Raw genomic sequence first — 17872 nt, forward strand, 5'->3', positions numbered from 1 at the left:
TTGTTTAAGACTTATAATATTTGTTGTCTAATATACTTTCCCCCCCACACGGCAGGTTCTTGTACTTGATATTTGCGAGCGACTAGTCACTCAGCGGCGGTAGCTTTAATCTCCAAACAAGAGATTTTTGTGTTAGAAGAACCCCTCCCACCCCCTCACTCTGCACTCCTATAATCCCTTCTTTAATATCTCACACTGCCAGTGGCGTTGGCTTCCTCCAAAAAAAAAATGGAGGATTGGATTACTCATGTTAGGAATGCAATGGAGGAACATGACAGAACATGCCTCTTTGGTGTTTGCATTTTGGTGGCCTAACGGGTTTGTGATGCATGATGGGGCGGGACTCACTGCTCTCCCTTTTTCCACAGGAAGAGAGCCATCCAACAGGATCAGAGCCGGTACCGACTCCAAAAAAAAATAAAACAGATCAAAAAGCTACTCGTTCGTTTTCTCTGAAGCCGCTGCCCGGCTGACAAATCATCTTTGCTGGAAATGAGTTGCAAAAAAGAACTCGCAGCGTTTTGTCTTCTTGTGAGAATGTGAAAATACAAGAGTAAGCTCTCTGTACTTTGGCCCCCACTTGGTGGAATTCAGGCTTGTGCATGTCGGGGATCCAAGCAGAGTTAAAACGCATTAAACAGAAGCTCAGGCAAAGCAAACAAGCCACCATCAGCATTAACCCTCTCACTGCCGTCCGGGGTCACTCACTGTTTGCTTTGATTCTAGTTCAAACTTCAGCAGTTAGTTCACTGATCATCACGTTGAGCGATTTCACAAACTCTTGTTTTCGAGGCATCAGAAAGTTGACACATTTGTGGAGTCAAAGTGCAGCTCCGGCAGAGAAAACAACAGAAGGGCTGACAAAAGAGGGAAAAAACACAAAAACCCATCAAAGGCTTTTCTGTGAAAGGAGGCCGAAAGAGAAGAGAAGAGCAGCGCAAGCTTAACTCACTCTTTAATAAAAGGCAACACAAACAAATCATTATTTGCTCTCAGCCAGGTATCACCAGCTCTCTGCAGCCGGCTGGTGAGCTGGTGTTTATGTTCCAGTGTGACCAATATGTCTGCCCACAACATGCAGCCACAAGCCCAGGGCTCCAAAGCATTTAGGCCATGCTGCGCCTGAGGTCTGCACCTGTCTGTGAGATTGATGAAAGCTGTCACCTCCACACCCTCCCCAGGTCAGGTAGCCACATAACACCAACGCTCACTGCTCACTTCAACTGTGAACAACAAGGAAAAACCTTCTACTCCCAGTGTTACTCACTTTGTCTCAGACACACAGACGTTTCAGAATAATCACTTTAATGCCTCCACTGGCCCCGTTTAACTGGCCCAGTTTATGAATACAGAAACAATGAGTCCAGTACTAGATTTTTAATTCCTGTTCCAATTATTCATCAGCTTATTTTCTTTTCAGAAAAACTTTTTAATAATCCATCGCAACTTCAGTCACACTTCCTGCTATGTTCAACCAACAGTTTTTTAATTATTAAATACATAAGGAAATATATCAAATGTAATGAGTCAAATGTATAAATTTATATACTATATTAGATATGAGAGAAATCTGATTAACAGGGCTTCAACTAACTACCTGGATTGGATTTGATTTATGAAGAGTTTGGTTGCAAATCATTTCATATACAATCTACAGATCTATCAAACATGTTGTTTTTGAATCTAAGCCCATGCCCAGATTGACGTTTTTAAACTGATTTAATAAAACCAGAGGTTTTCAATATAATGTTGACTTTTGAATTTAATTGAATTTCTTTACTTGAAAGGGATGATGCAATGGATGGATGGATAGAAACATGGATCCACACAGACTTTATTGATCCCAAACTGGGGAATTGTGGATGTGATGTAGTATAATATGTCCTAGTTCCAATACAGAGCATGAAACTGCACAGATAGTTTATTGAGCTTTTTAATTTTCAACTCTCGTCCCAAGTTTTGACAAATTGAGTCCAGACAATTTGAGACATTCTCTATAGAAGAAAAAATTGAACCAATCAATCGACAGACAATTCACTTCCTGTTGATCCTCCATCGATCAATATGTTTTTTAATGCCTCCAAAGCTTATTGTTATAACTTTTTTATTTGTATGAACTTCACTTGCTCTCTATCCCTCTTCCTGCATCTTATCCCATCTCTCCCCCTATCCCTTTCCAAGCCCGGCGCAGTCTAGGCCTGTGAAGACTGTTTCATCATGAGCCGGGGATCCGGCCGAAGATTTCTGCCTTTTAATAAGACAGTTTTTTCTTACCACTGTAACTTTTGCTGCTTTGCTAAAGTGCTCATGATGGATAGACCGGATCTTTGTAACATAACAATGAGTAAGGTCTTTTACTTGCTTTTTGTAACATAACAATGAGTAAGGTCTTTTACTTGCTTTTTGTAACATAACAATGAGTAAGGTCTTTTACCTGCTTTTTGTAACATAACAATGAGTAAGGTCTTTTATCTGCTTTTTGTAACATAACAATGAGTAAGGTCTTTTACCTGCTTTTTGTAACATAACAATGAGTAAGGTCTTTTACCTGCTTTTTGTAACATAACAATGAGTAAGGTCTTTTACTTGCTTTTTGTAACATAACAAAGAGTAAGGTCTTTTACCTGCTTTTTGTAACATAACAATGAGTAAGGTATTTTACCTGCTTTTTGTAACATAACAATAAGTAAGGTCTTTTACCTGCTTTTTGTAACATAACAATGAGTAAGGTCTTTTACCTGCTTTTTGTAACATAACAATGAGTAAGGTCTTTTACCTGCTTTTTGTAAAGTGTCTCGTGATAACACTTGTTATGAGTTGACGCTATACAAATAAACATTGATTGATTGATTGATTGATTGATTGATTGATGTCCTCTCAGCTCTCTAAATGATGAACAAATTAATGTTTTTTCATCTTCAAGCCCACCTTGACTGAATGTTCATTTCAAGCGGAATCCCTCACTTGCACGGCTAAACGCTTCTGAGTCTAAATAATTCTCAGCAAAGATGCAAAAAACCCAGATAACAATCTGTGCCCTAAGAGTCGTTTGAGTTTATTTTACTAAACAATCAGCAAACCAACAAGAGGTGGGGTCACATTCAGGATCCAAAGATGTTAAAAATAACAAACAAGGAAGTCCTTGTGTCTCTGCACCGAGGTCTTTCATGGACAAAGACTTCATTCTTCATCAAACCCACAAGTTGGATCTTCCACATGCTCAGAATTTCCACGCTTCCATTACTCTAGACATTTTAGTCTCTGCTCGTTTTTAAATACCCCTCAAGTCCCCCTCCTCATTAAGAGCGAGGCATACTGTACAAAACTGTGACATCATGAAAGTGGACTTTTCCAGAGGCGGTGTTTCCCCTCAGGTGGGAGTGGTGACATCTGAAAGGAGGAACTGTCCTCTCAATGCTGCTCTGTTCAGCGTTTTTAAAAAGATATTCCACACTGCGTTTTGAAAATGTTGGCCAGGGAGTTACTTCTGTCTTTTGCTTTTTTGGCCGTCACTGTGAGAGGCATGCGTGTAGAAATGAAGAGACTGTGCAGGGGGAATAATAATCTGCTTCTGTCGGGGTGAACGCTGACTTCTGAATACCTCCTTCTCTCGTCATTTTTCCTTTTTAGTTTTGGGAAGCGATCAGCCGGCAGCCTTCGACGCGGATGTGAGTGCATCGTCCTGGAACCGTCAGAGATGATTGTGGTGAGTCCTATTTTTCCAGCTTTTAGCGCACGAGTGTCAAAGGCAACACCTCATACACACACCTAAACCTAACAAGCCAAATTAAATACTCAGAAGTAAATGTTCATTTTGAAATGGACAAATCTCTTTTCTGTTATTAAACCAGAGAGAATTTAGGGACAGCATGCACTTACCAACCAAACTTGTATCTATAATTTTTGTATTTCAGACCAATCATCCGTCTCATATGTTGGTAACCCATGCACTTCACTTTCCTACAAAATTCAATTCCCCTGTGTCCTTATCTTAAATGAGTTTTCTGGCTTCAAGTAAAGCAGCGGTGTGTGTTACCTGAAGTTAGCATCCTGCTAAATTACAATATTGATTCATTCTTCCTCATGTGGATCACCAATCCAGCAGCTGTAATGTGGACTAACATCCTTGAGAGTTCACCCTTTGATGTGTTGTTCTAATCTGTGTTAAGTGCCACCGATCAACATGTCATCAGCACTTTAAAGCACAGCTGTATTTAACCGTGTCTTTGCTGGAGTCCTTCCAGCATGAGGTCGCCCGAGTGCAACGCTGATAGAAAGTCTGACCCAGTTTTACGGTAAATCAAACTGTTGGCTCGCACCCTAGAAGTTTGCCGAGAGAACAAATCGTTCCCCGTCTCAGAGGGGCGCAGACTGGCGAGAGGTATGGCAGCACGATATACGCTCATGTGTTGAACAGAAAGTCCTCTGAGGCTGCAGGTCAGATGATGATAGTCTGCTCGAATAAGGAACACTGTGAAGATCTAAAAACAAGCAGTTTTTTTGAAGAGATCTGTGAGAAATAGTGAAAACATGCACATATAGAGTGCCACTTTGAGTCTGTTCATTAAAAGACACTTTATATCTGAGCAGGAAGCCTTCAGGCTACAAGACGACAGGAAATGAGTTCCTAACAGAAGAATCTGAATTTCTGTTTTGAGAAGTTTTGTCATTCTTAAAGCCAAAAGTCTGAACACTTTGTGAAGAATGTTACAGATTATTATGCATTTGTTGGACATGTATCCACCAGTAAAATAACTGTATTTGAATTATAATAACTTTCTTTATATGGCTCCTTTAAAACATGTTTACAAAGGGATTATTTGAAATACAAAGCAGAGACACTCAAACACAAGAGAACTAAAAACTAAAGACAACAAACACAAAACAAGAACCAAATAGCAAAAGAACCCAACTACTAAAACATCTAACCAACGTAATTAAACCAAACATCACAAGAACTTCATTAAAGCAGGAGCAGCAGGATGCTTTATTAAGTCAAAGTCGTCTTTACTCTCAATGTTTGCCGTATGTACTTGACATGCAGAGGAATCAACAATAGTTTCTCATCAAACCACGGTGCAGACTACAATAGTAATACAAAAAATCCATCGTCAAGGATGAACGTCAGGGAGATTTAAATGATAACAATCAGATTACTTGAATGGAATAATCTGTAGATTTTAATTATGGACGAACATCGCTGTAAAAAGTTGTGAAGAATATCTTCAATGTTCCCTAAAGAAGTTTTAGGTTGACCAGCTGTCCATAACTTATTAAGTTTAAAGTCATTAAAGTATAATGTTTACTATACAGTTAAAAATGAAAGCAGGAGATCTTTACCATAAGGTGGAAGCAAGAAAATGTGTTTTTGACCTTTTTCCTTTAACAACTCCAACAAAGGAGTAAACAGAGCGCTGACATATAAACGTGTGTTTGGATTCAGTCATGACATCATCACCACAGCTCTACTTCAACATGCTCTCACTGATTCAGACAAACTCAACAAGAGCTTCTGATGAACAAAGAAACATAGACAACTATTGAAATAATGAACTCCGATCACACCAATTATAGACTGAATGATTAAGACGAACAGAGTAGAGATACATATTTTCATTAAAGTCGATTTCCCATCATTACTTCCACAAATCCAGCCTCAAGAGAGCAAAAAAAAAGTCCTCGGAAATGAAGCGATTTGATAAGAAAAGTAGAGGCTGAAACATACACTCGGTTAATTCTTTGTTTGGGACACGGTGAGTTGTGTGACAGTGACCACAGCTGTGCAAATATTTTGAACCACCTCAGCCTCCAGAGCTGAACACACGGAGGCAAAAATAAATCAAATGCATAACACCACTTACTTGAATTTTGCTAAATTACCATTTTCCCACCAGAAAAATCACACATGCATGCAGCACCCACACGCTCACTACACCGCCGTTTCTATAGCACATAAAAGAATCCACACTTTGCCTTTAAAGGGACACATGAGCAGGAACGCACATCTTGTCAGTGTGGTGCTCCTGCTGCAGTCTCTCTCACATGCTGTAATATCTTTGTGTCCATGAATGTGCATCTTAGAAAAGGGGGGGGGGGGGGGTGTTCTCTGTAAACTGAGCCTGTATCAGCTTCTCACAAACCCCTCGGTAATAACACCCTCTGCTCGCTGCAGACACTCTCTGGCCTTCTGCTTTGATCGCTGCCAAGCCCACCCTATAATCACTGAGGAGGGTGTGTGTGTGTTGCTTTAGGATATATATATAAACGTATAGATTGACCCGTGCTACAAGTTGTAGCTGCACACACACACATAGTTACAAACTTGAGCGTCAATAGCAAGAACAAAAATAAGCCTCTCACATGTCCATACTTTACACACACACACACACACACACACACACACACACACACACACACACACACACACACACACACACACACACTGGATGCATGTGCACGTGTGTGAGATTTGCAATTAGACACACAATCACACTTGTGCTCTCTCTCCTCTCTCGCTCACACAGCTCCCCTGCCGTTGTCATGGCAGCACTTGGTACGGCAGAGGGAGATTTTTTTTTAGTGTTGTAATCCCAAAGGCTGAGCGCCGCTGTGAAATATGAAGCCGCAGTGAAAGTAGCGAGCAAAGAGGAACGGGTCCAAAAAAATAAAAAAATAAAACTGGGGAAAAAAACTGAAGAAGATAAATTTGACCCACAAATTGGTGCCATTTAAAGTAACCAAAATTGTAAATATGACTTCACTGTTTTCTGTGCCAGTTTCCACTTGGGAAAAAATGTGTTTTTTTCCCCCCTCCTTCCTCCCTCATTAAAATGCAAACATGGGGTTTTATCTTGTTTTAACATGTGATTTCTCTGTGGTTGATGAACCTTTAACAGACAACAGAGAGTTGAGCTCCTCTCTCTCCCCTCCATCAGACTCTCGTTCTCTTCATCACACAGCTGTCAATCAATCAGCTTCCTCTTTGACTCCTGCTTCTTCACTCAGCCGTGTGCTCCTTCCTCCTTCTCTGCCTCTCTCTCTTTTTTTTTGTGTGTGTTTTTGAGCACCCTTTGACGTAGGTGTGCACGGCGCAGCCCACACTCGCTTCTATTTTTACGCAACGAGAGGGGCGGGAGGTATGGAGGAGGAGGAGGAGGAGGAGGAATCAAAGATAAGAGTATAGAAGGGGTTTTTTTTTTGGAATAAGTGTGAGTGTTTTGAGGGGGAGGAGGAGGGTGTGAATGAAAACGAAGATAGTCACTCCCCCCCCTCCTCTTTTCCTCCCTGTCATTTTGCAGGTGGACTATATGGATGAAAATGAGGAGTACTTTCAGCGGCAAGCCTCGCACAGACAGTCCCGCCGGCGCTTTAGGAAGATCAACCAGAAAGGGGAGCGACAGACGATCATCGACACCGTGGATCCGTACCCGACCGGAAAGCCGCCCATAGCCCGGGGTTACCACACGGTGAGTTTCACACTACACTTTCTTTTTCTCCAGCTCTGTGTTTATGCCATCGCTGCTGTGCATCGCTGTGTGCATCGCTCCAGAGGCGGCTCAGTGTCGTCTGTGCTCCTTCTTTAGAAAATCTGTTGTGCAGACTGTAGCTCTGAGATTTGTGTTTCCTCCTCTGATCCTCTGCTGCTCTAAGTTTTTGTTGTTTGACGTCTTGTGTCCTGGGAAAGAGCACCCTTAGAGTTTGTTTCCTCTAAATCTTCACTCTGGGTTTTCCTCTCTTTGGTGATGAATTGTTGTATCCCCTTTCTTAGTGGAAAACTTTCTACATGTTGGTATAGTTTGTAGCTCCTGTGTGTGATTGTACTCTCTCTGTAATCAGTTAGTAGTCTGGTTAATCATCCTTAATGCTGCTGTTGTCTGTGCTTTACCGTCTCCCCTCAAAAGCTTCTGTGTTTGTGTTTATTTAGATATCAGAATATTCTTTTGATTAATGTGTTTAGCCCTTTTGAATCTGCTGCTGATCACACTCCTTTTAAAGTCACCACTAAAGTACCTATCTTAAGTTGTCTCCTCTGTATGTCATGATACATACAGAGGCTCTGAAATGACACTTTTCAAAAATACGTTTTTCTCTTTGATGATCACTGAACCAAGAAAACGAGCCGGTAACTTCTGATGTTTTTAAATGGATTCTTACCTACAGCTGAGGGATCTAGACCCTCAGGTCGGAGCTGAATGTCAAAAGTTGCAAAAGTAAACAACAACGCTCCGCTTACTCCAAGTTCTGCCCACCTTTCTGCAATATTAGACTCCTCCTTCTGAAGCAAAGAAGAGCTCTACATCCTCCAGCCTGTTTATCAGACTCCTAAAGTTTAGTTTAGTTTATTTGCACATTTTTTGAAAGAAGAGTCAAACAAAACAAATAGAAAATAAAACACATGTGCAGGTGAGGTAGAAACCCATGAGGTCTTATCTCAAAACATCACCTTACAAAGTTCAAATAAAATACAGTAAAAATAACAAAGTAAGAATATTTACTATCACAGATAAAATTTACCCCAATTGAAAATTACAAATGTTACACTGAAAACATAAAAATAGAGCGAAAAGGGACATATAGTATGTAGACAATATAACAAAATCAGGACTATTCACTATTCACTACAAATGGAAATCCACTTTCATTGTACTGAACACACATTGACATGATGTCCTAGCAGTCATACTCTCTATATGATGTATTTAAAGAACTGCAAAGCACCACGTCTTCTCATGCATCTCAAATACAGCAGGAATAACAATAACACATTTGAACACATTTAATATCTGTCCATCCACTTTTGTAAGACAGTCGTTTCCAGTGTAGATTTTGATTGTTTTAAAAGGTTAGAAAACTGTCACTGTGTGTCAAACGAGTTTTATTAAGATAAGAAGTCAGCACTTTAAAATTCAGACTCTGGTAGAAAATGTCAGATTCTGAGATAAAGGGGAGCATCATGACTCTTACAGCTGTACAGCGACAATACTTTCAAAACGTTGGAGGCTAAAACACATCAGTAACCTTGATATTTTGGAGGATAGTTTGCTCCTCTGAGATCGTAAAGTCTCGTGCAATAACAGCACCATATTTGAGTAAGACTATTGACTTTTCTTCATGTGCAGGGATTCGACTCCAGGAGAGGACGAGTTTCCCCCCTCTGTGCTTTTCTTTCCCTGGGAATAGGAAGCAAAGCATTTTCACACTAATGATGCAAATACCCAGCATGCAGTTCTTACACACAGCTTTTCCCTTTCTGCACAACTTCACTGCATTCCCTTCATTCCTGACGCTCCCACGGGGGTTCTGTCAGTGTACCCGGCTCTTCTTGCTTCACGCTTAAAAAAAAAAAAAAAAGAGAGAGGAGAAGGGAAAAATGCAGCAAACGTCATATCCCCCCCCCTTGCCTCCCTTCATCCAGCCCCACCCTGATTTCTAAATATAGACTCTCTGTGTTTTACTTTCAAAAGACCGCACTGAACTTTCTCATGGCCCGACATTTCCCGTCACACACTCGACTCTCCTCTCCTCGCTCTAGCGCAGTTCCTGTGGGAAGGGATGGAGCTGGTGCCATGGCAACCAGCAGTCCCAAATGGGCTCTGCTCGAGTGCACTTAGAAGTACAGTATAGGGAAGGGAGCTAAGTTAGCATGAGCGCAGTGTGCTGCTGTGCTGCTGCTGCTGCTGCTGCTGCTGCTGACAGAGGGGTGGAGGAGAGCAGAGCGACACACGAGCTGAATCTGGGCGGATGCTAAGCCGACATAGCAAGCTAATCTCCAGCGTTTTAAGCATGCCAGGCAGCGCTCAGTCTTTCCTCCATCACACCCCGAGGCGTACTTAGGAGGCGAGAAATGCACCGAGGAGAAACTCGGGATTGAAGAAAAGGAAAATCTCTGCAGCAGGCAAGGCTTTTATTCAGCTTAGTCACTCCTATGAAGGCAAAGTGATGCTAGGTGCAGAAACACCAGGGGAGCCACTGAACTGAAGGTTTACATGTGAAACATAGGGTTGAAGATGTGTTAATCTGTAAGGCTGGAGATGTTTATTTTAACAGCAGGTAAATCTTACTCTTAGTTTTTGTCTTAAAAAATGATAAAAGACTACAAAAATGTCTTTCACAGTTTAGCAGAGGCTTTAACTATTTGCTTTGTCCGACCAAAGCTCTCAGACTGAGATTGTAATTTACACAGAAAGTGATCCTGACTGTGAGAAGCTAGAGCCAGCTGTTTGGAGGTTTTTTTTTGCTCGATAGATGACTTTAGTTAATAATTGATGTTGAAAAAATGTTGTGTAATTTATCAGATGTTTCAGCTCTTATCAGCCACATTGGCTTAATCTCACAAACTGAACAACGTTGGCCGAGCATGCTACCTCTCAAAACTGTGTTGTGGCAAAATATCTGATATATCCCCTCAATCTAAGAGTTCTCACAGATAGGTAAAAGAAGGAGAACTCAAAATGCAAAAATGGTCTTAAAAATCCAAGTTGACAGTACTTTTGGTTTTCGCTGTCTGGTGTATATGTTTTATATTTTTCCATTATTAATGATGCATGTGTATGTAAGCAGTGTTTTAATGTTGTAGCTGCTATAGGCTAACGTTTAGCTGCACAGTTTGCTTTGTTAGAAAAGTGAAACACATCTCATCAGATACTTTCTCAAGCTAAGATGTAAAGACAACAAAGTGAAACGATTGGCTATTTGAGGATGAACGTTTCACTGAAACATTAAGAATATGATTACAGGTTTTTCAGATTAGATTTTTGTTCAGACTAAAATGCTCAGATCATCTCGTCTGAGCGTGACATATGATGTATGTCAATGTCAGACCTCCACGCTCAGTGCTGCGCTAAGTCCTGAAATAGCTAATGTTTGCCAATGTCAATCATTGTTGGCGGGAGATAGTTGTGTAAGTCCAAGGTCTCATGCTTGATCCCCGCAGTGGGCAGAGTGTCTGTGAACAGCTGTTGTCCCCCGAGCCACGCTCTGAACACACTCAGTCATTGTACGTTCCTCTGGAGAGTGCCAATTTAATACCTCAAATAAAGATGTAATGCTAACCCAGGAGTGGGACTCCCACTGGGACTGCTGACACACACACACACACACACACACACACACACACACACACACACACACACACACACACACACACACACACACACACACACAGTTCCCCCGGCCCCCCTCAACCCTCCACCAGCAGCATCTGAAGCAGAGCTATTATCTGTATGAAGTGAGGAGTATCGGGTGAACAGGGTTCAAACACAATTCAAGTTCTTCATTGAACTTGTAAATACAGAGTCTGGCCTCAGCAGCCACATTATTCATGTAGATTAATGAGTTCCTCTAGATCTGTTTGGACCATTTCTATAAATCAGACGACTTCAAATTAGCTTGGAATTAATAGCACTGGTTAGACACACAGACTGTACTATTTGCTTACTGCATTAACAGTCAATCAGTCCTCCCCCTGTCCATACAATTCACAGATGAATAGATGAACAATTAACCATCAAATTTGAAGGGCGCCCAGAGTCAGAGCTAGTTACCATCACCAAGGCTTATTGTGGATCAGAATCAGAATCAGAATCAGAATCTGGGTTTATTGCCAAGTACATTTACACATACAAGGAATTTGACTTGGTGTATTGGTGCTAAACAATTAACAAGGAAATAAAGCAGAACTAGCAACAACTTAAATAATACAGAATAAGAAGATATTACAATATATAAGATATCATTTAAAAATGTAAAATATAAAAAATAAGGAAAATGAAACACAAAATGTACAAAAGGTGTAATGTAGGAGCTGTGCAGTGGACTGTGAGAAACAATCTTAGTGTGTGTAACTACTAATCCACAGGTTTGGTGGAAACAGTCAGATGTGGCTCAGGCTCAAAATGTCAAATGTTCTTCTTCACTTGCTTCATCCAGCCACCTTTAGTTTTGTAAAAATCTGGCCTGTAGTTCTTTTCTTATCCCGCTTACAAAGCACCAAAAACATGACCTCCTCGGCCGTAAAAGTGAGACTCTGACAACGTGAGATTAGAGATGAAATTGGGCATTCAATTTATACGGGATTGTTTGTAATCACTCAATAATATCTGCCAATAGTCTCATGTCCGCTGAGATGCTCTAAACGTTCTGCTGCTTGTCAACAGGTCTGACGGTTTAAAACTACAGCAGTGGCTCTAAATTTGCAAAGTTTCTAATGACAGTAGGCACCCCTACGGTAAATTACCGTTTTGTTTCCTTCAAGCAATAATACAGTAAAATATTGTTATAAACCGTTATAATACAGTAATGTCCTGTAAATTTCCTTGTAAATTTACAGCAATTTCTTAGAGTGCAGCGTCTTTGAGACTGCAAACAGAACTCCACCATCAGATATGAAGGTCCAGTCTAAAAGTGCGTTTATGAAGCCGCCATCCAAACTGAAGTAACTTGCTTATTATTTGTGTGTTGTGTGATTTATAATTCAGTCATTGTGTTCATGTCTGACACTTCAGTGGTTACGACAGCATTAATGTGCCCTGAACTAATCAATGCAAGACAAGTCAATACCATCGTCAATATGTACAAGAGACCGAGGAGCAGCTAATGTCAAGCCCCCGCTTTAACAGCCTGATCATACAAATATGTAGATGAGGCAGTTTTTGTTATCTATTGGTTGAAAAAACTTCTATTTGGGTGCTTTTCTTCTACCTCTGGCGCAGTAAGATGAGCGTTCTTTATAGCGCCTATAAGGGAGAACAGCCTCCATGGGCACAGCGCCCAGCATGGAGCAGGAGAAAAACAGCTTTCTTAATAATTCATTGCAGAGTTCAACCTGAGCTTTTGCCTTTTTTCTGTGTGGTGTAGACTTCATCACATTAATGTATTTGTGTTGCCGATGGGGGGGGGTTTGTGTTTCAAGCTCCCTCCAGCCTCACTGACCTTTACAATATTTCTAAGGTGAAAGATGGCCGCTTTGGCTTCACTTCTGAGGCGCCGCTCTGATTTATCATCAAAGTGAGAGACCACACGTAATACCAAAGATTAAAAAACCTCTCCTTTGATTTAAGGTATGATGTAGGAGCGTCCTCCATCTCTGAGAACAAAATAAAAGCCAAGCTGTATTTCTGTGTATCTGAAGGACATTAGGTTCTTACTCCATGATGTCACGTTTCACTTTAGGAATCCAGGAAGTATAACCCCAAAGGTGAAGATAGACACATACAATGAAGTTTCATTTTCCATAGATGTGCACTGGTTCAAATCCAGGCAGTGAAAGAGGACAGTGTTTAGGATCTGTGTGCTCGGAGAGGAGAGTTAACCTTGTTCAGGATGGACACTGCTTATTTCTAGCATCTCTCCCTCCCTTTCTCAAACACACACACACACACACACACACACACACACACACACACACATACACACTTGATCTTTCCATATTCTCCCTTGCTAAGGCTCATAATCCCCATTTCTCAGTTTCTCTCTGTTTTGCACTTTATCTCACACTCTATCTCTTTCGTTCCATCTCTCACTCAGACACTTCCTTTTTGTCTTTGTGCAGATTCTGTCCGTCTTCATACACTGATATGAAATGTTTATGTGGCTGCCAGAAGCGCTACACCCCTGATTTTTTATCAATAACACCTTATGATGATTCCCCATATCTCTTTAACCTTTTGTCCTTTTTTAAATTTGAACTCTCGCTCGTCTTGCACATCACCTCTTGCCGCTCCACACTCTCAGAGCAGATGAGTAATATTTCCCCCTCTGGGTTTTTACTCAGTGGCCAGCAGTGCATCAAAGGCACCAAACAGCTGTTCTATAATTATACAAGCGGCAGGAGGCAGACAATCAATACCCCCTTTTTACTCGCTCCTTCCACCCGGGCGGCCCTGACGGTTAGCGAGGTCGCCCCTTGTAATCAGAAGGTCGCAGGTTTTAATCCCTGCTGCAGCCAAAGTGTCCGTCAGACATGATGTGCTCTGCTGGAGTGTCCTTGATCGTGACATTGCTCACTCATATCTGACTTCTAATGCTTTAAGGTATATACGGAGGAGGAGGAGGAGGAAGATTCCCTGGTCAGTTTCTCACACAAATATATGTTTTAGAGGTCTGGAGTATGAAATGGTAACTGCCCAGAAAGTGTGTTGAGATGACTTTGAGACAAAGGATCCAAGTACTTTAAATTATTGTACAATCTGCTTAAGGAATTCATTTTGCATCATGTGCAATAGGGTTGTAGGGGTCGGGCTAGGGGGGCGTCGTCCTCTCAGTTTATGTCACTAAAAGTTATGTGCTGCAATTTAGCACCAAGGGATTTAATGTGGTACCAACATAAATCATTTTGTAAACTTAAGAAGTTTACCGAGTTCAGTACGTAACCTTTGTACTGGGTAGGAGAGGTGGGGGAAAGAGATTCTTATTTTCTGAGATTTGAAAAAGATTCATGTCTTCTTTAATGCATTTTATTTCAAACGCCTTCTGTCTCGCATTATGCACTTTGCGGACAACCCCTTAGAGCAAGCTACTTGCTAATCAGTCGCTAACTGCTAAGTGCTAATGCTAGCTCTTTAACTCAATAGGATGCCAAATGGAGCAGCAAGAAATTCAGCCAGTCTCACAGATGACTGGAGTAGATCCTGAAGTATGTACAATATTCAAAAATAGACTTTAGAAATAGAGATTCTGAATCGAATCATGACCCAAGAATCGAAATGGAATCGAACCGGGAGGCACCCAAAGATTCCCAGCCCGACTGGGTAGCTTGACAACACAGCTTCACTCTGCACAAACTAGGAAGTTTCATATTTGCACATTAGCTTACAATTTCAACATCTCTCTAAACAGAACAGTTTGATCATCGGGGGCCGAGGGGAGGAGTTTGAGGTGTGGTCTTTTAATTTAAGAGAAGCTCATTCTTTACCTGAGCTTCCTCATCCTCCTCTCCAGTGTGTGAGGTCAATGCACCAAAAGGTTTTTAGAGTTAATTCTGAAAAGATGAAGCGATTTTAAAAACCACCGCACATAGCAGCGTATAATTGGAGTCTTATTGTGTGTTAGGAGGTCGAAAAAAATGTCCCGCAGTGGTAATGAGGAGGGTTTTTAGAAGTGAACCTGATCTGCTCAGTAATCTGAAGGCATGCTCCAATGGAAAAAAAGTTGTGTGTGTGCAAGCCAGAATAATAATGTGTGTGTGTGTGTGTGTGTGTGTGTGTGTGTGTGTGTGTGTGTGTGTGTGCGTGTGCGTGTGTGTGTGTGTTCTTCTACCTGTCCTTGAAAATAAGAGCTCAAGAGAAAGTTTAATTTTCACCTTGAAACATTCATTAATGTGCTGAGTCTTAGAAGAATGAGAAAGAGATCTCAGGGACGTTGAAAGAATCTTTCAGGTGAAACATTTTCACATCACCTTGAGGAGTCACTTGTTCCTATCGAATAACGTTTAACTCAAAACAGCGAGCATAAAAAAAAACAAAAAAAAACAAGAGAAGCAAATCATAGTTTTATTCTCGCTGGGAAAAAAGTTCTGCAAAGTAAAAAAAAAAGAGTTTTGAACAAGTTCTGTTTCTGTCTAACATGGAGTTTTTTTTCTTCTCTCAGTTTTAGTGTGTTTTTAACACGTCTGTGCAGCTTTCACTCACATCCTCTAGAGTGGCATGTTTGATAACTTTTCATCTCCTCTTCTTCTCTCCATTGCTCTCTCCTTAAATCTGGCTCCCAGGAATGCAATAAACCTCAGGTACCGTATCTACCAACAATGTTTGTCTGTTGTGTTTACTAAATGTGAATATGTGTGTGTGTGTGTCCTGCTTTTCTCTCCTAGCTGTCTTGTGTTTGTGTTTCTGCTGCGGGGTTTTTTATCTGTGTCTGTTTCCCATTTGTCGTATCTGGAGCTGCTGCTCCACTTCCTTAATAAATACCTTCCATTTGCTGATAAAGACGCTTTTTATTGTGTTACCACATCATCATCGACAGCAACAACGTGGATTGAATGATTTTACAAACCGGCTCTGATCTGTGTTGTGCTTCTGTGCATATCGTGCTGCTTTTCATCTGGAGAGTTAGCACGCCTGGATGAGAGCGGACCTCATCACGACGCTAGGTGATGACAGAGGGATGATAAAGATCACTGTGGTGCAGCTTTACGGGGCCTGTAAACTGAGATAATGGTGACAATTTAGCTGATTGAGGTGCACCCTATCTCAAACTGGGTGCCTCTCTGCTGATGCGCTTGATAATGGTATTGAGTGTCTTTAGGCTCTATGTGGATTATTATTATCCCCGCTGTGTGTGTGTGTGTGTGTGTGTGTGTGTGTGTGTGTGTGTGTGTGTGTGTGGGTGTGTGTGTGTGTGTGGGTGTGGGTGTGGCTCTGCTGGGTTTTGACAATCTACTAATGGTTCATGTGTGAAGTGTTTGATTATGATGGCGTTGTATGCTCGACTAAATGAATCCACCATATGTTGTGCATAAAAAAGGCAAGGCATTACCGTCCCGCCCCCCCAAGATCAGCCTGGAACAAGTCGGTGTTGTATCAAAGCTCAGTATTTCTCATCATGGAGTCATGTGGTGTCCAGGAGAGAGGGGGAAAATGTACAGCGAGAAAGAGGTTGAAAAGATCAGAGCTCAAGGTGTGTTGAGTCAGTCAGACCTGCTGCTGAGAAACGAGAGAGCGAGGGGGGGGGGGGGGGGGGAGACAAACCTGCCACTCTTCAGCAGGCTATTTTTAGAGCAGGTCCTTTGTGACAACCTGCTCTGCTTCAGCTGTGCAGGTACAAAAGCATCACTTTTGAATAGACAGTGTAGAAGAAGTGCTGCGGTGCAACAAGAAACGCTTCATTGTACCTTTTTTTTTTTTTTTGCTCCTCTCATCTCCTGCGTTCCTTCATCTTTGGGTGTGTTCGGAATCATGCACAAAATATGTTCAGTCAAACATAACGTGTTAAAAAATATCTATACACAACGTTTTCTTAATGAAACAGAAAGGCCCGTACCAGTGTCAAGAACGCCAAGTAGCTATATCTTTAAGACGCGTGTTTGCCTGAAAAACAGTCAAAATCCCCCCAAAATGAAATGTTCCATGACTTGAATTTAACCTTTTAATTGCTCGCACTTTTAACTTTATAAACCTTTATTTCCACACTTGCCAATTCACCTTTCCACCTTCAAATCTCTGAATTATTTTCAAATCAGAACCGACATGAACGGCTGAGAATATTTAAGAAAAGATGCAACAGTTCACTTATTTTCCACGGTATGTAAAGCCATAAATGTGCAGTTTCATCATCAGTTAGTGCGTCTTAGTTTGTTCATCGAAATGGCCATCAATGACACACTTTTATTTTCCCCCATGCCGCGACACACCAAAAGCAACATCTGTGTTTCTAGTTTATTAATAGACCGAATTGTCAGACGCTCTCCTTTTGATGGAAATGGAGCAGATATTTTTGGGAGTGTGCACACACACAGCACGATAATCCAGCTGCCTTTTGTTGCGAGCGAGTGAGGAAAACGAGCCACTCATTTTACAACGCGGCTGCGGTTTAATTTCTCAACCAGAGTTACGGAACAAGCTTCCTGACATTTGATGAGTTCTGACATTCAAAGACCTTTTTTTTGAAAAGTTGAGTGTTTTTCAGAGAAAGGCTGGACAGATGACATTTATTTCATGGTAATGAAGAGGATAACAAAGTGCGCTGTTATTGTTGTGTTTGTGTGTCGCTTAAATCAGAACAAAAAGAAAACCCATCTAAACAATTCAGAGCAGGCGCGTTCAGCACGGGGCGGCTGTTGAGACAGCGCTGCAGGCGGCAGGAGAAACTGCAGATACTGACAACGATGCTTAATGTGCTCGTCTTGTTTTCTTACGGGTCACAATGTGTTCTGAAT

General features: G+C 41.3%; 1 protein-coding gene across 12 annotated transcripts in view; it reads left to right on the top strand.

Moving 5' to 3' along the window:
- rapgef2b (Rap guanine nucleotide exchange factor 2b) overlaps window positions 1-17872 on the top strand; it is a 132658-nt gene that overhangs the window by 64494 nt on the left and 50292 nt on the right. For 9 of the 12 annotated variants that reach the window (XR_009674620.1, XR_009674622.1, XR_009674624.1 and 6 more), the window contains 3 exons: window positions 3631-3706; window positions 7299-7466; window positions 15707-15724. Coding sequence is in view for 2 of the 12 variants with exons in the window: in XM_061047588.1 (XP_060903571.1) it covers window positions 3631-3706; window positions 7299-7466; window positions 15707-15724 (262 nt within the window). In the remaining 10 variants the exon portion in view is untranslated. The remainder of the gene's footprint in view (window positions 1-3630; window positions 3707-7298; window positions 7467-15706; window positions 15725-17872) is intronic. The other 3 variants (XR_009674623.1, XR_009674625.1, XR_009674628.1) reach the window with 1 other exon arrangement.

The sequence above is a fragment of the Labrus mixtus genome, chromosome 10 (genome assembly GCF_963584025.1).
Source record: "Labrus mixtus chromosome 10, fLabMix1.1, whole genome shotgun sequence".
In the NCBI taxonomy this organism is placed as follows: domain Eukaryota; kingdom Metazoa; phylum Chordata; class Actinopteri; order Labriformes; family Labridae; genus Labrus; species Labrus mixtus.